Source organism: Podarcis bocagei, assembly GCF_964188305.1.
Source record: "Podarcis bocagei genome assembly, chromosome: 3".
In the NCBI taxonomy this organism is placed as follows: domain Eukaryota; kingdom Metazoa; phylum Chordata; class Lepidosauria; order Squamata; family Lacertidae; genus Podarcis; species Podarcis bocagei.
Window position 1 is genome coordinate 29,176,747 of NC_138127.1, and position 27,024 is coordinate 29,203,770.

General features: G+C 44.2%; 2 protein-coding genes across 15 annotated transcripts in view; one reads left to right on the forward strand and one right to left on the reverse strand.

The window, feature by feature from the left end:
- Positions 1–17,063, forward strand: part of ANKRD6 (ankyrin repeat domain 6) — a 66,198-nt gene extending 49,135 nt beyond the window's left edge. For 11 of the 12 annotated variants that reach the window (XM_081186552.1, XM_081186559.1, XM_081186553.1 and 8 more), the window contains 11 exons: positions 1,124–1,222; positions 3,016–3,114; positions 6,391–6,489; positions 6,638–6,715; positions 7,080–7,184; positions 7,492–7,629; positions 9,337–9,513; positions 10,402–10,554; positions 11,676–11,789; positions 12,981–13,308; positions 16,023–17,063. In XM_081186552.1, the coding sequence (XP_081042678.1) occupies positions 1,124–1,222; positions 3,016–3,114; positions 6,391–6,489; positions 6,638–6,715; positions 7,080–7,184; positions 7,492–7,629; positions 9,337–9,513; positions 10,402–10,554; positions 11,676–11,789; positions 12,981–13,308; positions 16,023–16,609 (1,977 nt within the window). In that variant the 3' untranslated portion in view covers positions 16,610–17,063. The remainder of the gene's footprint in view (positions 1–1,123; positions 1,223–3,015; positions 3,115–6,390; positions 6,490–6,637; positions 6,716–7,079; positions 7,185–7,491; positions 7,630–9,336; positions 9,514–10,401; positions 10,555–11,675; positions 11,790–12,980; positions 13,309–16,022) is intronic. The other variant, XM_081186560.1, reaches the window with a different exon arrangement.
- On the reverse strand, positions 10,223–24,324 carry LYRM2 (LYR motif containing 2). Of its 3 annotated transcripts, none has more exons than XM_081186684.1 (4): positions 24,036–24,324; positions 21,510–21,650; positions 19,313–19,511; positions 10,223–10,465 (listed from the first exon to the last, which is right to left on the reverse strand). In XM_081186684.1, exons 1-3 carry the CDS (start codon positions 24,078–24,080, stop codon positions 19,431–19,433), a joined length of 267 nt encoding a protein of 88 aa, XP_081042810.1. In that variant the 5' UTR covers positions 24,081–24,324; the 3' UTR covers positions 10,223–10,465; positions 19,313–19,430. The 3 variants fall into 3 exon arrangements, with proteins under 3 accessions (XP_081042810.1, XP_081042809.1, XP_081042811.1); XM_081186683.1 differs by lacking the exon at positions 24,036–24,324 and adding an exon at positions 23,454–23,719; XM_081186685.1 differs by lacking the exon at positions 24,036–24,324 and adding an exon at positions 23,100–23,165.
- Between the last annotated feature and the right edge of the window lie 2,700 nt (positions 24,325–27,024).

Genomic DNA, 27,024 nt, shown 5'->3' on the forward strand with positions numbered 1-27,024 from the left:
CTTCTAGCACCCTAATCAGTACAGAAGCGTGTGAAAATGAATTGAACAAACAAGAAAATGTCAATTAAAAAAAACCCCGTTTATCAGAAACAAGAAAGCCAGACACATGAATGGCAAAACTGAGGGGAAACAGCTTGTCTTCCATGAGACTTTCAGACACTAGGATAAGCTCTTGTTGCAAACTTTTGAGAGAGACTCAGGTGTTCTTCCTCCTCTCATCTATATTATGTTTTGAGGAACGTTTTGCAGAGAGGACTGGGGGGGGGGGCAGCAAAAGGTTGGATCCTGTCTTTTTCTAAGTCAGCAAGAGTGTTTCCTTTTGCAGAAAGCCGGGAGGTGACTTTTGCTAATTGTGCCACCTTTCATGCTGTTCTTCTGCGTTGGTTAATCTTTCAGAACACTCTTGGAAAAAGTTACTAGAAGGTGTTTGTGTGTGTGATCACAAATCAAACAAGCCAAAATGTGAAGGGTCATAGGGTATCCCTAATGATGAAGCAAATCACTTAAGACAAATTGTGACATTACTAAAAAAAAAGTTAAAGTGTGGGTTAGTGTAAAGATGAAATCCTGGTACTATAGTGGCAGCCATTTTCCTTAAGACACATCTTAAGGACTTAGAATGGGCACAGAGTCCCTTCTTAAAAACTACAATCACACTTTTCAAATCTAGATGGAAACAAAGTGATTCCTATCCAGTTCCCATTTACTTCTCCTCCTCCATGTATGCTCTACTTTTCTATAACAAGAATAGAACCCAGTTGTTGTTTTTTAAAAAAGTAGCCAATAAACTAGAATTATACAGGATTAGGGAGTTCTATTATAATGACCAAGAAAAAGAAATCAGAGAAATTTTAAATGAACAAGAGCACCCTTGGTTTGAAGTCAGGAAATTTAAGTTTATTTATAGCAAAAGATATTATCAAACAGCAGGTAAAAAAGAGAATTAATGTTGTTTTAACAGCTGATTTTGGCATTTTTTAATGCCCAAAGGGCAAACTACCAAAATATATAACAAAGTTATGTATAGGTGATCTAACAGGATTGTAAGAAATGGTGTGAGGTAGTTTCTTGTTCTTTTCTAAAGGTGACTATTGTGTTTCCCCCCCCCCATCTCTTTTCTAAGGCAGGTAACACACCACTACACCTGGCCTGCCAAAATAGTCATTCCGAAAGTGTTCGGGTCCTGTTGCTTGGAGGCTCTCGGGCTGATATAAAAAATAATGTGAGTGTTACCAAAATCTATATCTCCAGATTTGATAGAGAAAAACCCTCAAATGCAGCCTTTGAGTATTGTGGCCGGTCCCATTCCAAATTAATTATCAATTGAATGGTATTGAATGAGTTTTCTGAAGGTTTAAAAACCTGTACATTTTAACAGGAGAAGAGCAAATTTGCAATCAACCTAATAAAGGCAGAAAAACATTTTATAAGGGCAGCAGGGCAGCTTGTACCCCAACCTCATATCAGCGTTGCCTCGTGAAGCTGCCCCATTCCTCTCTGCCTTCAGTTTCTTCCGGTGTTTTGTTCCTCCATTTTTCAGTCAAGTGCATAGAGCATACTAGAGTCAGAAAGAATTACTGTTGTTTATTTTCCAAGATAGCAATTGTGTTGTACCTTAAAAAAACCCCACATCATCTGTGTACTTACGTGCATATGTATAATCCCATCAAACCCAGTGGAGCTTATTTCTGACTAGACCCACATTAGGTTGGGTCACCCAGGTGAAAATTGACGCAGGGTAGTCTTTATTCCAGATTAGTTAATCCAGAGCAGGGGCGTAGGAAAGGGGGGGGTGCCCCAGGTGCCATCATGGAGGGGGGGTGACAAATTATCAAGGAACAATTACTGCCCTACTAGGGCGCTTCATAAAAAAACTTTTTTAAAAAAGTGCCTTCTCCAAAGGTCTTACCTTACTACACTATGGATTATGTAGCTACATATGAAATTTCATGCATATCAGTGAAGGCTGAAATTTCAACAAAGCACGTGCATTTGCTAGACTCTTTTCGGGCACCTGCTAAAAGCATTCTTCTTTAGGCAAGCATACCTAGAGGCTTAGGAAGTTGAAGTACCGTATTTTTCGCTCTGTAAGACGCACCAGACAGACCACAAGACGCACCTAGTTTTTGGAGGAGGAAAACAAGAAAAAAATATTCTGAATCTCAGAAGCCAGAACAGCAAGAGGGATAGCTACGCAGCCTGCATTCGCTCCATAAGACGCACACACATTTCCCCCTACTTTTTAGGAGGGAAAAAGTGAGTCTTATAGAACAAAAAATACGGTAATTTTAATCTCAGCATTTTAGCTTTTGTATGTTTTAAAGTAGGATTGTTAATTTTTCTTGATTTTACTGCTGTGGTGTTTTTTGTTTTGGTAAACCACTTTGCAGGTTTTTTAAAATAAATTTTATTAAATAAACAAACAATAAATATAAATAAAATAACACAAGCCAAAACACAATCCACATTGACGTATCTGTCCATAGTCACTTACTTGTTATCAGAGACTCAGAATCCACATTCCTTTGTAAGAAAATATGAAATAACGTAAAACCATTTTTTCAGGCAAAAAAATTTTAAAATAATCAATGGGGGGGTGTGACAAGAAATTGTCTGCACTGGGTACCACCACCTGACCTTCCTATGCCTCTGATCCAGAGCAGTTCTCTCTCTGCTCCCACCTACAACTTGCATGAGGCCCCCAAGAGTTTACCCCTGGGAGAATGTGGCCCTTGACCGACAAAAGGTGGCCTCACATTTGCAAACTATAAGTATAAACTGGCTATTGTTATTTGAACCATAATATCTCAGTTACCAACTAAATGGGCCATGGATATTGGAGGGAAAGAAGCATAACTGTTCCATGTGGTTAACCAGATTTCCAGTGTACAGCACTTGCCCCTGCATGTTTACCCAGATGCATATTTCCTCACTGTGTCCAGTCAGGCTTACTCCACAGAACCACAGCTTTAATATGTTAGCTTCCTTACTGTGATTTGCCTCCCTTATTTTTAGGCAGGAGACACCTGTTTGCATGTCGCAGCTCGATATAATCATTTGCCCATCATTAGGGTGCTCCTCAGTGCTTTCTGTTCTGTCCATGAAAAAAACCAGGTCAGTGCATGAACTTCATTGCCACTACGCTCCATTTTCTATAAGGCTTTTAAAGTATAATCTGATTCCGGTATTTAGAACAAAAGAGGTGGCTGTTGTGCTTTGAACAATGGAGGAAGCTTTTGAAATTATTCCTTTTAATTAAAGTGCTGCTATATCATAGGTATTATTTTGGCATCAAGAATTGCCTTAAAGAAATGGTGTGTCCTTAGTTTGTCACATCAGAGCATGTTGCATTTACATTTCTTATCTGTACTCTTTAAATATATATATATCTGTAAATGAAAAGCTACAACATTGAGTCTATGCTCCTGCCAACTCATTCCATGGCATCTTGCATAGCTCATTGCAAATACTGCAACCAGCAGGAAGATCATTAAGTCGTCTGCCAGGATCTTCAGCAATTTTCAAGTGGTCAGTGGGTGGGTCGGTGGGGGAGTTTGGGAACCACTGATTTAAGTCACAACACCATCATGGCTATAAGACTAAAATGAAGTTTGCTTCTACTGTCTTGTTGTTCAACACATCTACTTCAGAACGTTGTAGAAAAATATACTTCAAAAGTAAAAATAATAAAATGAGCACCTGTAACCATTTACATGCCTAGTCAGCTGCCTTGTGATAAAAATATTATTAGAAATAAGAAAGAAAGGAAGCTCTGGTGACATATCATGAACCTTGGAGGTACACTGATGCTCATCCTGTTTGCACTTGCCTTCATCATCTGCCACTCTCTAGGTGGTCCTTTGGGACCTTCTGGTCTGCAGGGCTCTGGAATTAGGGTCCAAGATGCAACCTGAGTTGCACTGTTGACTGGATTGTCCAAAGGAATTAAAGATGCTGTAGAACAAGCTTGGTGACAAGTGTTGGCTGTGGCTTCCGTAGGATCCTTTACAATATTTAGTTACACTGAATTGGTAAAGTGTGACAAGTCTCAAAGCCAATACAGTGGTGCCTCGCAAGACGAAATTAATTCGTTCCGCAAGTTTTGTCGCCTTGCGATTTTTCCGTCTTGCGAAGCACGGTTTCCCATAGGAATGCATTGAAAATCAATTAATGCATTCCTATGGAAACCGACTTCAGACCAGGTCCGGGGACAGTCTGTCCCCCACCTCTTCTGAAGGCTGGGGGGGGGAACCAAGGGCTTTTCTTCCCACCCCCAGCATTTTAAAAAACCCCGGGACAGCGGGGGACTTCTCCGCTGTCCGGGGCGATCTTAAAATGCTGGCGGGCGGGAGCGATGCCTCCGCTGTCGCCCGCCAGCATTTTAAAAAGCCCCGGGACAGCGGGGACTTCTCCGCTGTCCGGGGCGATCTTAAAATGCTGGCGGGCGGGAGCGATGCCTCCGCTGTCGCCCGCCAGCATTTTAAAAAGCTCCGGGACAGCGGGGGACTTCTCCGCTGTCCGGGGCGATCTTAAAATGCTCGCGGGCGGGAGCAAAGCCTCCGCTGCTGCCCGCCAGCATTTTAAAAAGCCCCGGAACAGCGGGGGACTTCTCCGCTGTCCGGGGCGATCTTAAAATGCTGGCGGGCGGGAGCGATGCCTCCGCTGTCGCCCGCCAGCATTTTAAAAAGCCCCGGGACAGCGGGGGACTTCTCCGCTGTCCGGGGCGATCTTAAAATGCTGGCGGGCGGGAGCGATGCCTCCGCTGTCGCCCGCCAGCATTTTAAAAAGCCCTGGGACAGCGGGGGACTTCTCCGCTGTCCGGGGCGATCTTAAAATGCTGGCGGGCGGGAGCGAAGCCTCCACTGTCGCCCGCCAGCATTTTAAAAAGCCCCGGGACAGCGGGGGTCTTCTCCGCTGTCCGGGGCGATCTTAAAATGCTGGCGGGCGGGAGCGAAGCCTCCGCTGTCGCCCGCCAGCATTTTAAAAAGCCCCGGGACAGCGGGGGACTTCTCCGCTGTCCGGGGCGATCTTAAAATGCTGGCGGGCGGGAGCGAAGCCTCCGCTGTCGCCCGCCAGCATTTTAAAAAGCCCCGGGACAGCGGGGGACTTCTCCACTGTCCGGGGCGATCTTAAAATGCTGGCGGGCGGGAGCGAAGCCTCCGCTGTCGCCCGCCAGCATTTTAAAAAGCCCCGGGACAGTGAGGGACTTCTCCGCTGTCCGGGGCGATCTTAAAATGCTGGCGGGCGGGAGCGAAGCCTCCGCTGCCACCCGCCAGCATTTTAAAAAGCCCCGGGACAGCGGGGGACTTCTCCGCTGTCCCGGGGCGATTTAAAAGCCCCCGGGAAGGCAGGCAGGGGGGACAAAGACTTTTGCCCCCCGCTGGCCTTCAGAAGAGGTCCTGGACCTCTTCTGAAGGCGGGCGGGGGGCGAAAGTCTATGCTCCCCCCCGCCTGCCTTCAAAAGCCCTCCGGGACAGCGGAGAAAGGCGCTGCGTTTCTCCGCTCTCCCGGGAAGGCAGGCAGGGGGGAGCAAAGACTTTTGCCCCCGCCGGCCTTCAGAAGAGGTCCTGGACCTCTTCTGAAGGCGGGCGGGGGGCGAAAGTCTATGCTCCCCCCCGCCTGCCTTCAAAAGCCCTCCGGGACAGCGGAGAAAGGCGCTGCGTTTCTCCGCTCTCCCGGGAAGGCAGGCAGGGGGGAGCAAAGACTTTTGCCCCCGCCGGCCTTCAGAAGAGGTCCTGGACCTCTTCTGAAGGCGGGCGGGGGGTGAAAGTCTTTGCTCCCCCCCCGCCTGCCTTCAAAAGCCGTCTGGGATAGTGGAGAAACGAAGGCTGGCGGCGGGAGGAGGTCTCTCCGCCCGCCGCCAGCCTTCGGAGGAGGTCTGAGGACAGTGGGGAAGACGCGCTGCGCTTCCCCGCTGTCCCGGAGATTTCCCTATGGGCTTTCGTCTTGCGAAGGAAGCCCATAGGGAAATTCGTCTTGCGAAGCGCCTCCAAAACGGAAAAACCTTTCGTCTAGTGGGTTTTCCGTCTTGCGAGGCGTTCGTCTTGCGAGGTACCACTGTATACTGGGGAATACATTTGTGGGTGTGGGTGCTTTTAAATGGCTTTACAAATTTTCACTGCTGTTTTTAATAGGGCTATTTCTTTATTTTATTTTTTTAAAAAATCCTATTTATTATGCATTTTTAGTTGTTTCTGTTCTAATTTATGCTGTGAGCTGCCTTGGGTCCTGCACTGGCAGAAAGGTGGAGTATTCAACTAGTCTGCTAGAATGACTCAACAATATAATACAAAATGTGCACCCTTCTTTTGGGTGCCACAAAATGGTGCTGTTTGTCCGGACCTCAAGGTGGGGCACGTTCAAGTTTCATTCTGCTTTCTTAACCTCTAGGCTGGCGACACGGCACTTCATGTAGCTGCTGCTCTGAATCATAAGAAGGTGGTCAAACTGTTGTTGGAAGCAGGAGCTGATGGTACAGCCGTTAACAATGTAAGCACTGAAGTCCTTATTCTTACTGTTTCTAGTTATTTTTTCCTGAGTGTTGGATGACAGGACAGCATTGATGAAAGGAGTGTCTGGTTCTTTTAATTTCTAAAATGTCATTTGGAGAGAATCGTGTTATCCTTTTCTCTTGCAGGCTGGTCAGACCCCGCTAGAAGTTGCCAGAGAACATGACAACCCTGAAGTTGCTCTTCTACTCACTAAAGCCCCACAGGTACATTATGAATACAGTTCATTAATGATCGACTCAGAAGCATCATTCTGCAAAACTGCTCTGGAATAAATGTCTCACACACTAGTGAAGTGGATGTGTTCCAGATGTTGACAAAGACAAGACTTGATGATACTCATTCTCGCATGCATAAGGAAGTGGGGTGTGTTGTGTCTAATGTATTGTACGCTGTGCTGTAGTTAGTGCATTTGGTTCAAAAACTACATTCTCTGCCCATTTCAGAATTTACTTTGCTGCTGCTGCTACATTCTAGGAACCAGGCAGATATTTTAAAGCATCCCTTTCTGTAATTGGACCAGGATGACTGGGTCATCATGGTATTAACTTGAAATGTTGCTACATGCAGATCTTGCGCTTTAATCGTGGAAGGAGCCTGAGGAAGAAGAGGGACAGACTGAAAGAGGAAAGGCGTGCCCAGTCTGTACCAAGAGATGAAGTGGTGCAAAGCAAGGTACAGCCAGCTTTCTATGTACTGAAGGCAAGGAATGTGGTCTGAGTGCTTGAGTCCTCCACCTCTTGAAAGTATTTTTTTCATCTGCCATGAGTGTTTCACCTTTTGCGTTGTTGTGCTTTAAGCACCTGGAGGAAAATAATTAGTACCTGCATTACAACCTAGGTGAGCCCTCTTTGGTTGCTGCTGCTGCTCTGTTTGGAATTTGGAGAACTGTTGTGTTCAGGTCTGAATGTGAGAACTTATCAGAGAGCAAAGATCAGCATCTCTAGCCCCCTTGCCTGTGTGTGCTTTTATTTTGAAACAGGGCAGTGCCTCAGCTGCTGATGACACTCACAGCAGTGACCAGGCCCTTCAGGGGAGAGGTGACATGAAAGAGGAAGCACAGTTGCCTTTATCAGAGCTCAGAGGGAGGAAGAATAAAAAGAAAAAACCAAGAGAAAAGGTACCGGCAGATGCAGAATGACAGCGGGAGGGCACTCTTAATCCAGGCGGTTTCTCTCATCTCCTTCCATTCATGGGCAGGCTTTCTAAAACATGCCTACTTTTGGTGCCCTCTGTCAGAGACATCATCAACCTTTCTATAGTTTCAAAGAGAATGGGCCATGGGGTAGCTGACCTTCAGCCGGAGGGGAACAATGGGCCCCACAGATTTTTGTGTCCCCATTTGCTTTTAAAAAAGTGTAATAGTAGTAGTAGTAGTTGCTGCTGTTAATATCATCACCAGCTTCTGTGAATCCCTCATGCCAAGTGAGAGGCCTGAAGGGTTGACCATGGGTGATTGCAGCACACAGCCTTAATAGGATTAGCTGCTCCTGCTCTTGACCATGGGGAGGAGGTTTGGGTCCAGACTTCACATGAGCAGACTGCTGCTCAAAGAGGTGGAGGCAACCTTTACTGATTCCTTTTCCAGTGTTCCTCCTGCTGACCTGCTCTGGAAGGTCAGGGGACCCTCTGGAAGTTATTAAAAGTGACGCTGGAGGGGGAAAGGGGAACTGGCGGAAATTGCCTCCTTCCCTTCCTGCAGTGGAGCCCTCCACTGGATCAGAGGCCTTTTTGCAAATAGAAGCCCCTTTATTCACAGAAATGTATTATTGGGTCCAATTATTCTATAATATGTGTTGAAATTTAGGCAGATAGTAGGTGCTGAGTGCATTTAACAGAAGCACAAGTGTGGCGGTCACACAGGGTCCCCGGACGTTTAATGGTCTATTGATCCCTGTGCCACCACTGTGCTTACTTCCCCGCTGCTACCAACCTGTTTCTCTCGGGTATACACTGAGTCCAGACAGTTGTTAAAATTGAACCAAATAAACAAGTTTATTTTATAAATATTAACAAGTTTATGGTTTCTCAGATAATATTCCTGTCAGTATCGTATCGTAACTTTAGTTTCTTTACCGGCCTATATCTTCCTAATACCTTCTCATTGATTATATCAACTGTTTGACTGCCTCCTCTTAACAAATTCTCTTACTCTCTCACATCAGACTAGCCCAACCCACAGACTTATCCTCTCTGTCTCTTCTCTAACTCCAGACTGACTTCTTAACCACCCTAACTCTAACTCCTCCCCTTGGGTTCCCATTGGTTAGTCAATTTACAATTACTTAACCCTTTCCTTATGAACCCAGTATGATGTCACACACCTAGGAGGGCAAACGCTACAACAAGTTCATAGCATGTTGTGGTTCAACCTATTTTCCAAAACAGTTTGCAGAGCCTGATGAGCAGCAAACAGGAATATTGATTTGAATTAATGAAAACAAGTCCATATGGTGGCCACATTTGTGCCAATGCATTTCATCACTTAAATTGGGCAGTGGTAGCAAATGTAATAGAAGAGATAATATTTGACACATTACTTTGACAATTTTATTGGGCTGTTTAAAGAACACAGTTAGCTTTGAATTTGGGTATCACCTTAAAATGGATATTGTGTGAAACAGTCTGATCCTGAAGAATGTGGAATGTTTCAGATGTGTACTCGGCAAAGTTTAATTAGACCTTGTTATGGAATACGGGGAAATGGGGGCTTTTTGTATGCCAATAGGTAGGTTATCATGAGTGCTACATTTGCACTCATGGAGAATGAATGTGCTGGAATAAATAGGCTTTTTAAAAAATGCTGTATTTTTTAAAAACAAATCAGGTTTTGGCACTCTCTGAACCCACATCACCAGCTGATCAGCAAGTGCCTCCTAACCCACAGCAGAATTTGCCAAAACGCAAGAGCAAGCGCCGCTGCGCATCTCCTCCACCTCCCCATGAATTCAGAGCCTACCAGTTGTATACACTTTACCGTGGAAAGAATGGAAAAATCATGCAGGTAACTATGCACTTTGTAATTGGATTAACAGGCATGTACACTCTTCAGAGGGTGGGGGACAGAAAAGGATTAAAAAGTTAAATATATTAACTTTCACACCCTGGGGTGGGTCTTGTGCCTTTGTGGGCTGCCCCAGCCCGGAAGCCTCTTTCTGCCTGAATGGAGGGGTTTGTGTGCATGTAGGAACCTCTGACTTCTGGGTGGCTGGAATGTATCCTGTACAAAGTTAAGAGTCACATCCATGGCTCTGCCCGCTTTTGCCTCTGGTACATAAGTCCCGACGTTTCCCCCATGGTAGTGCAGTCCTTGACCTGAAAAAGGTTCACCACCTCTTTTAGAAAGATTACAAGCAAACAAACTTACATTTCCAATGAAAGATACTTCCTGGTTTTAGGTTTTTGTTCAACAAGAAGCTGGAGGGACTACAGAAGCTGTGTTGGCACAGCTTTGAATAGAGCATCACAGAGATCTGATCGTAACCGTGTGAGCTCAAGGAGCATACACTGGTAGCCTCTAAGCTGCAGTCAATGGGAAATGCTGTGGTTCTACGGTAGACTCATTTTTACAGCAGCAGGTCAAGCAAGCTATTTGTTTAAACTATTGGCTGTAGTTGTGCTTTTCTTAAACAGCTAATATCTTGCCATTTTTCTCCCTAAACGAATAAAGGCCCTCTGTATACTCTAAATGCGAAGGATGAACTCTTGAGAAAAAACGTCCAGGCAAATTTATTTTATTTTCATTTCCTACTGTATAACCTGTATATTTGTTTTCTCCCTGGAGGCTCCAAGCAGTACTGTTCGTTGTGGTTGCTTTGCTGTCCTTTGAGCCAATCATGGTTGTTATTAAGATACAGGGGATGTGTTGTCACAGTTGTTTTGCTTCTTGCAGGCACCAATAAACGGATGTCGTTGTGAGCCACTGATAGATAAAGTAGAGAACCAGCTGGCAGCCGCTGTGGAAGAAATAAAAGCGGAGCTTGTTACAGCGCAGGATAAGATGAACAGCAAACTAGGTCAAATGGAAAACAAAACTCAGCATCAGGTAAGGAAACATTCCATGGACAAAGTGTTTCTTCAAACACCAGAAGCCTGATTAAAGCCTATAGGGCGTGGGTTGGTCTGTGTCAGGAATGGGGGACCTATAGCCCGTAGACTATACTCTTGGCCCAACAGGGGGTCAAAGTTGGCCCATGAAGCCATTTCCCCCAAATCATACCCACCTGTTCACCAGCTGATGTCACTGGGTCAACTGATATAGGCAGGGTCCCATTCCCTGGGAGAACACACTGGAGTAGCAGAACCAGCAGCTTATCCTGCTGGTGAGCAGAGGGTGCAACCCTGTTCCATGTTTCTCTTCCCCACCTGTCAACCACCTTACATCAGAACGACACCAGGTGATGCAGACTTCAAAAAGCAGGGTGAGCTGATTGAAAGCCCTTTTGCAGACAGCTCCACGCTGCTCTTTGAAAATGAGGTTTTAAAGAATAGCGAGGGGCTGTTTACAAAAGAGCACTGACTGTCACTAGGTCTTCAGGGGTTTGCCCATCTGTCAGATTTGGCCCTCCTAGGGGTGGGGAGACACAAGGATCTGGCCTGCCAGCCAGAAAACAGTTCTCCACTTCTGGTCTACTTGTTACAATCTTCAGGTGGAGGCTGCTTGAAACTCATAACGTGGCAATCTTTTCTATATGGCTGTTGCCCCATGGAGTAGCCAGACCTGGCCTAGCCAGACATTAGTTAATTGTATTTCTGGAGGGGCTGCAATGCAGGACATAGTGGCACTACTCTCCTTGCCAGACATTCCTGCACTGAGCAAGGAGGTCTGAAAAGCCTTGGGAAGCAAGCAGGGTTTAGAATTACCAGAAATCTGCCTTGATCACTGCAGTATCTCTTATTATTATCAAGGTATCACCTTGATCATTTGTTTATTGTGTCACTCCTTAGAGTCATACCTGCAGCCAACTGAAATAACCTGCAGTGTTTTTAAAAGCACTGAAAGGAATACTTTTATTCACAATGTTTCACAAATGCCTTTTCTGCTGTCCTTTTTAGATGCAATTTTTGCCCTTGGTAAGTTAAATTACCAGTAGTAAAGTAATGAGGTTTAATAAGCCAGCCTATGCATTGTTGTCATTTCTGCTGTGCTTTCCTCTTTTATCACAGCTCCGCGTTTTAGACAAATTGATGGCAGAGAGGCTGTCAGCAGAAAGAACAGAGTGCCTTCATCGTCTTCAGGAGCATGCCGAGTTGGAAAGGCATGAAGGGGAGAAACGCCAGGTAGATTAGAAAATAAGTATCTCGTGGAGCATATAAGACAATGAGGAATCTGAAACTTTCCATTTAAGATACACAGAAAAGAGTGCTTATCTAAAAGAATGACAAGCAATTTTTAAAAGAAAATTATCTGGTTATAGTGAGATACATTTTCTGGTTATAGTGAGATACATTTTCATTTCATTTTCATAGATAGCTTACTTGGGTGGTTGGAAATAAGCCATTTAAATATGTTTCTTGACGGCGCTTATCCATTTCAGTGATCTTATGTAAAACCTTTTTGCAAGATGCTTAAACGAACCCATATTCTGAGGAAATATCTGCTTCTCATTTGATTTTTGTGGTGTCATAATTTGATTGCCTTTTAGGTAGCTAACATTTGAACTTCCAGTTTTAGAAACCCAGCAGAAAAATGCTTTCAGAATGTCTCTTAAAATTTATATTTCCTTACATAATAAGAAAAAAAGTCAACAACCCTGTGCATTGGTGAACATGGGGGTGCAGTAGAAGGTAAAGGACCCCTGACAGTTAAGTCCAGTCGCGAATGTCTCTGGGGTTGTGACGCTCACCTCGCTTTACTGGCCAAGGGAGCTGACGTTTGTCCGCAGCACTGGTTGGTTACATTATTAGATCTGATCTGGGAGGTTAAAAACTTCACGTAGGTTGATATATTTTTTTAGCCAAGCGGAAGGATGAAATATAAAATGATTAAAAAGAATGCTCCTGCTTGCTATCCTCAAGAATCTTAATATTTGTTCTGACATTTTTATGGATCTAATGCAGCAATAATAATCTTACAGCAATGTCCTACTCCCCCATTTTGGTAGAATAAGCAAGATTGTATCTCCAGACATACTGCACTAGCAATTAATAATGGCTATTGCATATATTGTGGTCCTAGCACAGTGCTACAAATCATGGTATAATTACAGTGTTCCAGGCCAATACACCAATGCAAATGTTCCATTTCAGTGTGCAATAGTGCAGATCAGATCCATTATTGCTAGGGTCTTTCAAAGAAAACATTCATTATCCCGAAGCTAGATTTGTAAACTTCCTTACTATATAGGACACTAAGTTCTCTTTAACTCAGTAGATCAGGCTGCAACAATAATCTAGCATGCATTTAGCTGCTAAAACTAATAGACTGTCATTTGATGGCCTCTGATTTGTACATGGGTTTTTCCCTTACAGATATCATTGGTGGGGGAACTGAAAGCTTGGTGTATGCTAAAAATTCAGAACCTGGAGTTGAAGCTTTCTGGAGACTCTAGATCTTCAAGGCCAAAATCAACTCTATCTACATGTGAGTCACTCGCTGAGACTTTGGATACAGAGAACCTTCCTTGTACGAAGGACTGTAAAGCTAGCCAAACCCCACTGCAGTCGGATGGTTCGCAGCAACATTCTTGCACTGCCCTTCAGAATAGTGTCTCGGAAGATACTGGAAGAAGTAGAGTGCCCACAACAGAGCAGAGCTTTGGAAAGCAGTATTTTGTTGTTCAAGAAGCCAACACTCCAGGTATCTTTTTGTTAGTAGTTTCTGGAAGGGAAAGCTATGCTAGAGTATTGTGGCAAAGAATCTGTAATATGAGGGAGCACCTCCTCCAATGCCTTCAGATCCTCTTCCACATTGATCAGACACATTTTGGATTAGTGCTTGTCCCAATTAGGTGATGGCTGGCATTCCTTGTCTCTGGTTGAGACAATGAATACCGGAAAGTGGTTGAGAGAATGAGCTATGATTAGTCATGCGTGCACCCCCTTAATAGTGGGTCAGAGGTTCATCACTCCTGCTGTAAATACTGCATTTTTCGCTCTGTAAGACACACTTTTCCCTTCCTAAAAAGAAAGGGGTAATATGTGTGCGTCTTATGGAGCGAATGCAGGGGGGGAGGCAGGCAGAAAAAGCCCCCAAAAGCTCTGCACGGCTCTTGCGGACTTTTCCCCAGGAGGGAGAAGGGACTGATGCGGCCAGTCCGTCCCTTCTCCCTCCTCGTAGAAAAGCCCGCAGGAGCCGCACGCTCCTTAAAGGGTGTGCGGCTCCTGTGGGCTTTTGCGGGAGGTGGGGGTATTGCCATAGCCGCACGCAGCCCCTCCCTGCCGGAGGGGCTGCGCGCGGCTATTGCTTCTTAGCCCCATGCAGCCTCTCCCGGCTGGAGAGGACTTGGGGGCTTTGAGGGGGGGAGAAACCCAGGCTTCCCCAGCAGCCCCGAGAAGCTCGTGGAGCAGCGGGAAGGCTGCGCACCTTTCCGCTGCTCCCCGACCTGCTCTTTGGGGCTGGCGGCGGGCTTCCCCCCCCCCCAGCCCCAAAGAGCAGGTCAAAAGGAACCCGAAGCCTCTGGAGCGCAGTGGGTACTCCCGCCGCACTCCGGAGGCTTTGGGTTGCCTTCACTGGAGCCTGGAGAGCGAGAGGGGTCGGTGCGCCTCTCTCACTCTCCAGGCTTCTAAGGTAGCCACCTAGAGGCGACTGAACGCACCTTGAACGGCACCTTGTTTTAGAGGGGGAGACCAAGGAAAAAAAATTCAGTACCTCCTGCAGCTTCGCTGAAGGGGCGCTGGGCAGAGAGGGGGAGAATTTTTTTTTCTTGTTCTCCCCCTCTAAAACAAGGTCTGTGGTCGGGTGCGTCCTATAGAGCGAAAAATACAGTAGGCCTGGGTGCTGTATTGATACATGGAGGGCAGATTGTGATGGTGGCTTCACCCAATGGTATATTTTGGGTGAAAAAGACATCACACCCAAGACCCTCTGCTACCAGTGCCACTTTCAACACTGGGCCACTGGTACCAGAGGGTCTCGGATGTGGTGTCTGTTTCACACACAATATACCGCCGGGTGAAGCCGCCATCACAAACTGCCCTCCATATGGCAGAGAGAGGAGCAAGCTATATTGGAGGGCCAATGCAGCTTGATATGATATCAGCAGAACACGATGTTTCACTGACACAGCCAATCATCTACAGCTAAGGCTGGGCATAGGGAATTTCCAACATAGATCAATCACCACCAACCAAGTGCACCACATAATCCCATACGTCTTAGAAGATAAGACGAAACAATGTGACTATCGCTGTGCGTACGAAACAATGTGACTATCGCTGTGCGTACCTAATCGAAAACACCCCCACCATAGCATACCCATTCCTTCAAAACTAAGGAAAATCCCCACAACACTAAACTAGGAGACGCCCAAATACCCTGGAAAACACACCACCGTAAACAATCTAGCAGTAAAAGCAGCAGCAGCCACTAGGCCTTGGACCAACTTCGAAAACCACCTCCTGACAACAGAGGGACATGCCATGGTTTCCACAAGATACAAAATCCTAGAATCCCAGAAACCCCCTCATCTCAATCAAAAGGGAGCACGTCATAGGTTACAAAATAAACCCTGCCTGATGGATTAAAGGAATGTTTAGATCATAGTTTAATCCATCTCAGCCAAAAGAAGGGAACTCACCTTGAAACCTATCTACAGATGGTAGCTGGCACTGATACACCCCGGAACCTCACCAAAATGCTGGAGAGGTTGCACCTCCACATGTGGTGGGAATGCCCCAAAACCCAACCCTTTTGGACATCAGTCCTACAAGAAATATGCAAAGTAACTAAGCATTAGAAGCCACCCCAGAACTGGCCTTATTTAGTATTTTCCAAGACAAAAATGCTCACCCACCTACTCTCAACAGCCAGGAGCATCATAGCTAGACACTGGAGGGACCTGTCAGGAGTGAACATGGACCACTGATACTAAACAAACTGAAGCTAGCATGGGCACAAATAAGAATGGTTTCACCCTGGTGTTGGCTCCCCTTTATTACACACCCAGCCCAACAAGAACCCACCGACAGCATATGAACTGATATGGCAAACTTGACCCAACAACCCCTCCACCTCACTCATTGCAGTCTACTGAAGGCAACCAACCATGCCCTGGAGTCCCCAATCTCCCTCACTGCCAATGAAAACTAGTAAATTGAATAGTAAGAGAACCTACCCACGTGACACTGGCACAAAAACCTTACACATACACTATGTAAATGAATGAAAGTTTACTACCCCCTCCCCCCAACCTTATACTGTCTGTAACATAAGCGTATAACTGATCTGAAGAAAGAATTCTATGAACAGAAAGCAGAGACACAGAATGTACTTTTGTAACCCAAGAAAACCTTTAATAAAAACATTTTTTTAAAAAACCAACTCAATAACTGTTCATATTTCCTTATTTACAGGAATAGAGCAACAGTTAGTTGGTGCTGGCCCAACTCCCGCTGCAGTTTCTCCTCAAGTTGTAAGGCCCAAAGACAAAGCAAGTTTCAGCAGATTGAAACAAGAACTGCCACCATCTGAATACTCAGGCTCCAAACTGAGACATGCAAAGGTACAAACTGTTTCCAAGACCCCTACCGAATTTACAAAGACCGAGGTGGAGAGAGGAGGCTGCTTTATAGATAAAGGAACTCAAACAAAGAGGTCTGGCAGAAGTGGTCAGTTGAAGCACAGGCCTCAGCAACATGCAGGCACCCACTCTGCAGAGCAACAGCCGCCGCCGCCACCACCACCACCACCACCTGCTGTCTCTGGAGGAAAAGAGGTCAGCCCTCAACTTGCAGGCACTTCTCAAGCTCTGGAAATCACACAGTACTTTTTTGAGGCTGTATCCAGCCAGATGGAGAAGTGGTATGAAAGGAAGATTGAAGAAGCTCGGAGCCAAGCTGACCAGAGAGCCCAGGAAGATAAAGCACTCCTCAAAGAACATATAAAAAGTTTAGAAGAGGAACTCTATAAGCTAAGGACTAAAGTGCAGAAGGAACATTAGCATTTGCCTGCTCTCATGAAGTGTGCAAAGGAACTGATAACTTTCACAAACAGCAATTAAGCTAATTTTATTGGAATTTTACACTTCTTGGGGATTTGTGGCCTTTCCAGATTATAAGGATTTTTGCTCGTGCATTGCTCACAAGGAATGCAGATTGCTGCCCTCCAAGTAGCACTTGTTTTGTACAGAAACTGCATTGAATTTTCCTTCCCGTTAAAAATGTTTCTTTTATCCCTATACAGTGTGCCAGTGGTGATAGTATAATACAGAACATAGTTGCGTGGCTTTTCAGTGCTGATGATACAGCTCTCCAGTATGCCTGTGCCATTTTTATGAATCTTGTAAAGTTTTATTTTATACGTATTTAAGACATGTTTTTGAAGCGAAGCATTCTCTTGCTCTACCATATGTGCTCATGTATCTTTTTGAAAATAAAAGAATTAAGCGCCCCAAATTAGCAAGGCTACCTCTTCCTCCTTCATAGAACTGCACTGCCATTTTATGAATCCTATGGGTTCCCCTACCCCAATGCAGATAGAGTAGCCTATATGGGGAACTGTGTGCAAACAGGTCATGCGAGTGATTTTCAAGTCCTATCTAACACTTTGTGCTGCCTATGTGTACTTTTGTCATACCGTTTTACTGCTCAGCTCTTGGGATGGAGGTGCTGAAGTTTTACCCTTCCAACCAAAAAGCTAATTGGCATACTTGCAGCCAGAAAAAACCATTATATATAGATAGATATCGAGTACCTTTGAGTGACAGTAAATTCCTAAAAGTTAACACCTTGTCCTTGTATAGTGATGGCCAACTGGTGGTCTGTGAGCTAAATATGGCCTTTTTAGCTGGGTCCTGATGCCCCAGCCAACTTCTAACCAAGGTGTGGTACCTTGTTTCACTCATAAAGGAAAAAAATATACTGCTAGATAGTAGCAACATGTTCTTCTGGCCCACTAACTGTTATTTGGAGAATAGAATGGTTCTTGCAAGTACAGAAATGGGCCGTATTTCCTAAATTAGATTTTGTCTTCACTGCACTTGCCCCACATGAATTTCATCTTTAACAAAAGTTTTTAAACTTGCCTCAAAGTTTCTATGCACAATTGGCCCCTGGTGGATTGTGTAGTCTCAAGTCTTCAAATTATACTGTTATTCAGCCTTACTTTATTTTTAAATATATCTTGAGTGCTGTGATATGTGTCAAGGTATTTTTTTCACCCAGGGTGTTAATCTTTAACATTAATGTTGGCATGACACTTAGGCAAAAACAGCTATTGCTTTTAGAAGTTTAACAGCCCGATGCAGCTAAAGAAATCTAGTGTATGTAAGCAGACTTGCATATGTTTTGCACATCTTAGTGAGGATGCAATATATTAACACTGTATGCCTCTGGATGTGCCCATGATTGTGCTTTGCTAGCCCTATTATTGCACAACTAATGCTGAATTGAGGCCAAATCTGTTGTGATTTAGAAATAGTTCTCCAGGCACAGATCTTACCTCTCATGTAAGAGTATAAACATTTTGAATGAAGTCCTTAAAGAGAGATGGTTGTATACAAAAAGTACATAAAGCTCTTTATGCACAAAATCTCAATCCAAATACTCTACATTTTTTACATTCATGTGCTTCTATGGTCTAAATCTATGCTGCCCAAAGTGGGGTATAATTTAAATCCTACAATGAATTTAAATCCGATAATCCATAAATCTATAAGCATATTAAATGTGCCTAGGTTATAATTGTTACAATTTGGAGGTGGTGGTGTTGGGTTGTGTGATATAGCTAAAAAAGAAATTTTTAACACCAAAATCCATATTTAAGGTAGGCCAAACAAGCTAATAGTGCACTATCACAAACTAAGTCTGCAGGTTTTTGAGTTCTCCAAAACTCTTTGTCAGGGTAGAACTGAGCAGTGGTCAAAAAAAGTTGAAGACATTTGAATTGAAGACAATTGAAGACATGGAGCCTGTTATCTCACCACAGTCTTAAAATGGAATGGAAGGGCGTAGCAGACAATCTAACTGAATGTTTCCCCCTGTTATAGAATTATAGAGTTAGAAGGGATCCCCACTGGTCATCTGGTCCAACAATCCCCTACAATGGAAGAATCTCATCCAAAGCCATACAACCTCTGCTTGAAAACCTCCAAGGAAGGAGAGTCTACAAGCTCCCATGGGAGTCTGTTCCACTGCTGAACTGTCAGAAAGTTCCTCCTGATGTTTAGTTGTAATCTCTATTCTTATAACTCGAATCCATTGTTTCGAGTCCTACTATCCGGAGCAGGAAAAAGCATATTAGGCTGCACTAAGCCTGCTGGAAACAAGCAGCATAACTGACTATCCTCCATCTCTGGAAACACACAGAATGTCCCATCAAAAATTTACTAAAGGTTTTCTGCACTCTGTTCATTTTGAGTATCCCATTGTTTTCAGGCAGGTTTAGATGTGCATGGGTCACTCTCTGGGGGTTTCAATGGATTTCAGAAATGTTAACTGCCCTCAGAAGTGTTAAGAGCAGCACCTTAAGAACAACTACTTAAGATAGCGCACACCTCCCATAGTATTACAGACCTAGTTCAGAACTAGAAATCTCCCTGTGTTTCAACCTCTTATGAGCTGCTTCCCATCACACCTGAACCTTAAAAAAAATCTCAACACTCTCACCTATAGCAGTGCTAGCTGCTTTGCTTAAGTCTACTTACCAATAAGGGAGTCTACACAGAAATCAGTTTGGTTGCGTGAGAGGTCCTTCCATGGCAGTCTTTTGAGGGAGACACACTGAAACAACAAATACCGTGTTCCACCATCAGTGAATGATGGCTACGATTTTGCCAGCTTTAGTGTTCTCTCAAGCTCTTCAAGCTGTAGGTTGCCTTGAGTGATCATCATCCTAATTGTGTCCTGCAAAGCAGAAATTATATACTTAGTAGGCACATGCAAGGCAATATGTATTCATACACTTGAATCTGTTCCTCTATTTCAACAAATGTTTTATCAGTCTATATTTACATCCATAAAATTCGCAACTAATGATCTCACCCCAAAGGCTGCTCTACATATTAGGGCTACTCCTAGAGTGCACTTAGAAAAGCCTCTGCTTATGTTACATACCAGAAAGATCTTTCACATAACAAACAATACTGCATGTTATGGCTCCCCTCCTGAAGATCTACCATGCTAAAATGGGCTCAAAAACAACAACATCTTGTGTTTATTGTTTTCTAGATATGTTTAGGAAGCAAAGAACCAACAGCTGCACTAGCATAAACTTTTTGAAATTGGAATGCAAGATAAAGTTCCTTGGTCATTTCCTAAGTGTTCTATGATTGCAGTTAATCCTTATTATATTTTACACCACCCTTCCTCTGAGAGGAGCTCAGGGTTGAGTACCACATACACTAACTGCAAATGAACAGTAATACAGCATTAAGAGAATCTGACAACTATAGCAGGTGAGGCATATTGTGTTAATAAAAACAGTCACTATTCTGCAGGGCCTAGGATAAACAGGCACATCTTGAAAAGATGCCAGAATACTGGCAGCGTGTGTGGTAAATGAATCTCTATGACAGGGATGGGTAGTCTGACCACAACAGGCAACAATGACAGGTGGGCAGGGACATCCTGTTAACCACCTAACATTATTGTATTCAGTCTTGAGACTGTGCCACTGGAGCTCATACATACATACATAAAATGTTAAGGCCACAGAAAAGTATCAGAGCTGTTAAAAACCACCTATCTACTATACCAGCCTTTCTCAACTCTGGGTCCCTACATGTTGTTACTAAAACTCCCATCATTCCTAGCCAGCATGGCCAGTGGACAGGGATTATGGGAGTTGTAGTTCAAGAACATATGGGGACCCAAGGTTGAGAAATCCCGCAGTATACTGAAGCAGTATCTAAGAGTGAAACAAAAGAATATTAAACTTGGTGACATCTGTCTGCAGACGAAGTACTGACCTAACAAATGCCTTTGGTGCTATCAACATTCTACCTCAGGGGTAGGCAACCTAAGGCCCGGGGGCCGGATGCGGCCTAATCGCCTTCTCAATCCGGCCCACAAATGATCCGGGAATCAGCGTGTTTTTACATGAGTAGAATGTGTCCTTTTATTTAAAATGCATCTCTGGGTTATTTGTGGGGCATAGGAATTTGTTCATCCCCCCCAAAATAGTCCTCCCCCCCCCATGGTCTGAGGGACGGTGGACCGGCCCATGGCTGAAAAAGGTTGCTGACCCCTGTTCTACCTGGTCCAATGTGGCTCAACTACTCCCCTCCCAATCCACTCTGAGCCACGATTACCCTTTTGTAAGGAAAGGATATGGCACATGGGATGGATTCATTTAAGTATTATAACTTATAACCATAAAAATGATCCACCCAACACTATTTAATAATTACTTTCCTAAGAAAGTATTAAAAAAAAATCTGACTGCATCAGACCAACATGGCTACCTACCTGAATCTTCCTAAGAATATGCAGTGAGATCTCTAATAAACGCTCCAACCAGCTTTTCAAACTAGTAGCTCTCTATACATCTTATGAAACTGAATCTTGTTAATTTTGCGCAGCAAGGTATTACAGCCCATAAAAATTGGTTGAAATATTAGCCAATTACTTCAGAGGGTTTACCACAATGACCAGTTTGGGGTTTTACATAGTCAGCCTTGAAAATCCCCATTCTTGAGTCATTTAATCAAATATTCCAAATTTGTCCAGTCTACCGTGGCACCTCTTGCAGGTGAGACACAGTGATAATTATTCCCAGTCATTATGAGGTGTTCTGAACAGGCTGTTTGGAAGTCTCGGAGAAGACATCTTCATGAGCCAGGAATAAAGGTTCAACCTTCAACTGCAGTGTACCAAGTCAACAGAACCACAAGTATTTCTCACCTCATCTGTAGCACCTTTGTTTCTTTTGAAGTCTTCCCTTGCCCAGTCCCTGAGGTAATGGCGATCAGCTTCATTAGGCACCTGACGAACAGCCTTCAGAATTTTTCTATACAACTGAAGGACCTGCTGCCTTCTCAAGAACTGCAAGGTATCAAGAAAAATAAAGGATGACCCTTTTACTGTCTGTGGAATCTAGTGTTGATCATGCGCTCACATCCTCATGGAAAGGTGTCTTAAACCGAGTCAGGTGACTGATAAAACTTTTGTATTCGTTGTCTATTCCAGGGATGTCAACCTGTGGCATGCTAGCTGGGGTTGTTGGCAGAGTCCCAAAACATCTGGAGGGTGACATGTTCCACCCTTCATCTGCTCTGAATGTCAGATGCTCTCCAGATCTCAAGTAGAAATCTAGCCCAGGGATCCTTTTAACTGGAGTCTGAACCTGTGTATATAACCTATGGATGCAGTAATCCCACTACGGGGTCCATCTGCTTTCTGCTGCAAACCACAGTCTATAAATCAGTTATAAATCTAACTACCTGCCCTCCCATGTTGGTCCATTTACAGTCATCTATAAAATCACTCCAAAAGTAGAATAAATTTAACCTTGAGTTTTAAAACATTTGACAGGATCATAACAATGATTCAAACACTACAATGAAGAGGCCCATGTGCGACACATATCACCACTTACTACACTATGAAAGAAAAATAGTTCTTTTCTGTAATTCAAAACAAATAAATCTTTAAATGAAAAAAGACGGAAGATACGTTAATACATTAATGCGTTCACATGTAAAACGCAATGTTTTCCAAACTACCAGTCACCATACATCCACTATTGCCCATTCATTTATAAATTGTCTCACTCAAAAAATAAAAAATAAATAAAAAATTGTCCAGTAGCATCTTATAGACGAACTAAGTTTTTTCTGGTATAAGCTTTCATGTGCAGGTATCTGAAGGTATCTGAAGAAGTGTGCATGCACACGAAAGCTTATACCAGAACAAACTTAGTTGGTGCTACCGGACATTTTTATTATTATTATTTTGACTGCGTCAGACCAACACGGCTACCTACCTGAATTTAAAATATTAAGTTAAAAAGGTCAGATGCACAACACACAATGCCACAGGTAAAGCACTCATCTGCATAAGATTTCCGCAAGTACCTTGTTACATATAAATCACTGTCCCATTTACATGTGGAGTGTAAATGCCTGAGTTACAAAGCTTGTGCTACATGTGAATGGCCAAACTCATGTGGAGCACATGTTTATAAGGGCAAGCACTTGTTCCCATCTTTGCAAGGCCCACTTTGCAAAGCAGAGGTGAGGCCTTGTTTACCCAGAAAGTTCTATCAGTACAACCCGTGTTAACTCCTCTGTTATTCACAGCAACCAGAATGCTAAAATTCTATAGGAGTACAAACTCCTTTTCGAAAAGAAACCTAAGTTCTTGACATTTTTTTTCATAGAACAAAAATATAGGTTGCTTTTCTATTTCCTACACTCTTGTCCTGTCCACTACAGAGGGTAGGGCAGTAAAAAAATGTAAGAAGTGGATCCAAGAACAATTCTAGGACATCACCTGCTCATCATCCCCTCTTGGGTCAAAAAGCAGTATACGTTCCATCACCTAAAATGTGAAAAAACAGAACAGAAGCAAGCATGCCTATCCAAATAACCCTTAGATGCTATTGCTAAATGCTATTGCTCAGACGAATATAAATGCAGCCTTAATGGGGTCCCCAACACTCCTGTGAAGCGTGAACATAAACATGCCAAACTATACTATTTACATCTTTCCTTTTCCTGCAGAAAATCAGCTGGCAAAGCTTTTCCTCAGCATGCAAATGCTATGGTGGAAGCAGCTCAAGGAAAAGAGAACAGAGGGGTGGTGAGATGTCCTTTCCCCACCTTTGGGACCCTCTGGGCAACTTACCAACCCTGCTGTACCTGGAACTGGGTGTGGAGAGCGCTGCCCTACTGCTGAAAGGGGCATCCTGAGGAAGCTGCTCCCACCTGCCCACAAAAGCAAGCCCAGACTGAAAAGCTCGGGTGCTGACAGGAGTTTCTAGGATCCTTCCTCTTCCTGGAATTTTTGCGAACAGCTGTGAGTTTATTTGGGCTCTGGGTGAGAGGCGTGGGATGGAGAAGGAACCAATCCCGATTTATGCATTAGCAGTAATGTTGTAGTTTTGTCATATGCAACTGCCTGTTGTTTTTCAAAAAAATGGTTATTGCTTAAGTTGCTGCTATAGCTTCCGTTTCTTGTTCACAACTTTAGATTTTTAAATTAAGCGGTATAGAAATGGAATTAGTAAAGAAATAATTAACAGGAATGGCTACGCCCCTGACCTAAAGGTAGCAAAGCCATTACAGTATTGCCTGCTGCTGCTGTCCCCCGACCCTGCAGTCTCCTCCAATGCCCAGTCGCCAAGCCTAGACCCTGCTCTCTGCCTCGCCGAGGAAAGGGCGAAGAGTCGCCTCGCTGGTGGGCACCTGCCTTCCCTTCCCTCTCTACCTGCTTCAGAGTAAGCGCCGTCGGGGGCAGCCGGGACGACGCCATGACTGAGGCGCGCGCGCGCTTCGGCGTGGCTCCTTCTCTGCGCTCTGCCGAGGCGCGTCAGAGGAAAGGGAAGCGGAGGCTCCCCCTTCCCCGCCCGGCGTCTCTCTCCAGGCTCTTGGGAAGAACAAGGCTGCGGCGCCGGGCAGCTCCGCGAGGAGGGAAAGAAAAACTGCTTCTGCGGGGCGAGCGGCTCAGCAGGCCGCCCTTCGCGCACGGTTGCAAGCGAGAAGCGCGCGCACTTTGCCGATATTTGGAAAGGACGGCGCAGGGTAGGCCGAGAGCGGCTCCTCCTCTGAAAACTGAAGGGCGGGACGGACTCCTGCAGCCTCGTCGACGAAGCAGCCCTTCCGGCCAGAGCTAAGTGGAGCCCACGTAAAGGGCCGGAGAGGGCTTTGGAAGAGTTTTATTCTTTCCTGGCAGCGTCAAGCACAACGGCGATTGCTCCAAGCACCTTTTTAAACCTGGTTAGATTTACATCTGCCTTCATCCACCTTTCAACAAACGTTCCCCACAAAAAGACTCAAATAAGTGATTTGCAAATCACTTTGCATATAAGTGGAATATTTACTCACAGTTTCCAGAAGCTGCAACATAAGAAGCCCTCCGTCAACTGGCAGTGAAACAAACGACCCAAGAAAGGAAAGAACATTGTTTCCTTACAAATAAGCATCGTGTATGTATAGCACAGGTGCAGGCTTTTCAAATCTGCCTTTTGAAGAGATTCAGTTCACCTGCAGGATCAGCTGAGCTGGGAGCCAAAGCCACATGACTCCTCCTCCTCTTGCTCCAGGAAGAGAACACAGAGAGAGAGAAAGGGAGGGGGGAGCAGAAGCTACTGTGACCCTGCTAAGCAGCAACCTGAGCCCAGGTTAACCCTCATGCAACTAACTGTATATTACAACACAACAAAAAAGTACTTTCTACAGGCTCAGAGGTACACATGTAAGTGCATAAGGTCCAAGGCTCAGTATTGATGGAGGCAGTGAGAGATTTTACTTTCTTGGGCTCCATGATCACTGCAGATGGTGACAGCAGCCACTAAATTAAGACACACCTGCTTCTTGGGAGAAAAGCAATGACAAACCTAGACAGCATCTTAAAAAGTAGAGACATCACCTTGCCAACAAAGGTCCGTATAGTAAAAGCTATGGTTTTCCCAGTAGTGATGTATGGAAGTGAGAGCTGGACCATAAAGAAGGCTGATCGCCGAAGAATTGATGCTTTTGAATTATGGTGCTGGAGGAGACTCTTGAGAGTCCCATGGACTGCAAGATCAAACCTCTCCATTCTTAAGGAAATCAGCCCTGAGTGCTCACTGGAAAGACAGATCGTGAAGCTGAGGCTCCAATACTTTGGCCACCTCATGAGAAGAGAAGACTCCCTGGAAAAGACCCTGATGTTGGGAATGATGGAGGGCACAAGGAGAAGGGGACGACAGAGGGCGAGATGGTTGGATAGTGTCTTCGAAGCTACCAGTATGAGTTTGACCAAACTGCGGGAGGCAGTGGAAGACAGAAGTGCCTGGCGTGCTCTGGTCCATGGGGTCACGAAGAGTCGGACACGACTAAACAACAACAACAACAACAGGCCTGTGCCTGAGAGCAAGCTTGAAGTTCTAACTCTGGTGACTTCACTAGTGGCCCTTTTTAATCAGTTAAAGACTGGTTCCATCAGAAGTTAAACAGCTTTAAGAGTACAGAGATTTTCTTTACCCTAATGCAACACAACTGAACTTGTTAAAGTGGGAATCTTCCTATTTTTGTAACATCCTTTGGAGAAAGCCCAAACCTGCATATCAGAATGGTACATCACTCTTCCCCATCCCCTATCTTGTAGCAATATGCTTATATCTCCTGCTGAAAAAGACTTTAATTGGCCTGAATTAATCTGCCTTTATAGATTAATTTACCAAGTTGTATTCACAGCAGATTCTGTTTTTAACACTGATACACATTTTTGCATCATTTAGGTTTTGAAAATAGTGCTATGTAACTTCAATACTTTTTTTTAAAAAAATAGCAGTTATTTGTATTTGCCGATAGTAAATTGTTTAATCAAAATTATTGCAGAAGTTGCAAAGTATGAATTTGGGGCATGATTTATCAGCTCCTTTCCTACAACTTTGTTTTTCTTTGATAAATCGAGGAAGGTTGTGGGGGGGGGAACTAATCCAAAGGAAAAATTGGGCATAAATATCACATCATTTGAGCATCTTTCACTCCTTTCACTTTGGACCTTTCATATGAGCTTTTCCTTGCTGCCCAATTTTACCACTGCTGATTCTATTATCTAATTAAGGTTTCTCAGTTCTGCATCAACAATCAGTATTTTGGCTTGCAATGCCAGCATTTTATCAAGCTTCTTATGCTATTAATCTCATGTATTTTTTCCTGTAATGCTTAAATTCTAAGTGAATGTGCCCAAAGACTCATCTTTAAACATTAAATATTCTGTGTCCTTATCCAAAGGGGCTAACTTAGTCACCCCTCAATGTGACAGTTGTTTACAGAGAAAACTATGGTGACAAAATTGTCAAAACATAGAAATCAGGCTTGGATTAGCCCTCTGAACAGAGCAAAACAAAGGGCTCCGGGTCATCCATGTAGCTTTCAAAATCATTTTCTCCAAGAAGGCCTTAAGTGAGTCTTTCAGGATAATGTCATCAGCCCAAGCTCCTGTCCAGCTTCATTTCCCTGGAGCTGGAGGTCTTTGACAAATGCGTATCAACAATGGTTGGCTTTTTTTCTTTTTAAGTCTTCTATTATTGTTTCCCTGATACTGAATTCCTGCTTTATCTTCTGTAGAGAGAGAAGGGCAAATTCCAAGAGGCCTTGTGATCGATCAATGCACCCATATTTGTCCATTCTGGAAAGAAGCTGGAGAAATCTGCATCTGATGGTGAACACGTTTCTTTTATGGGCTGTGCAAGCAAAGCACACATCAT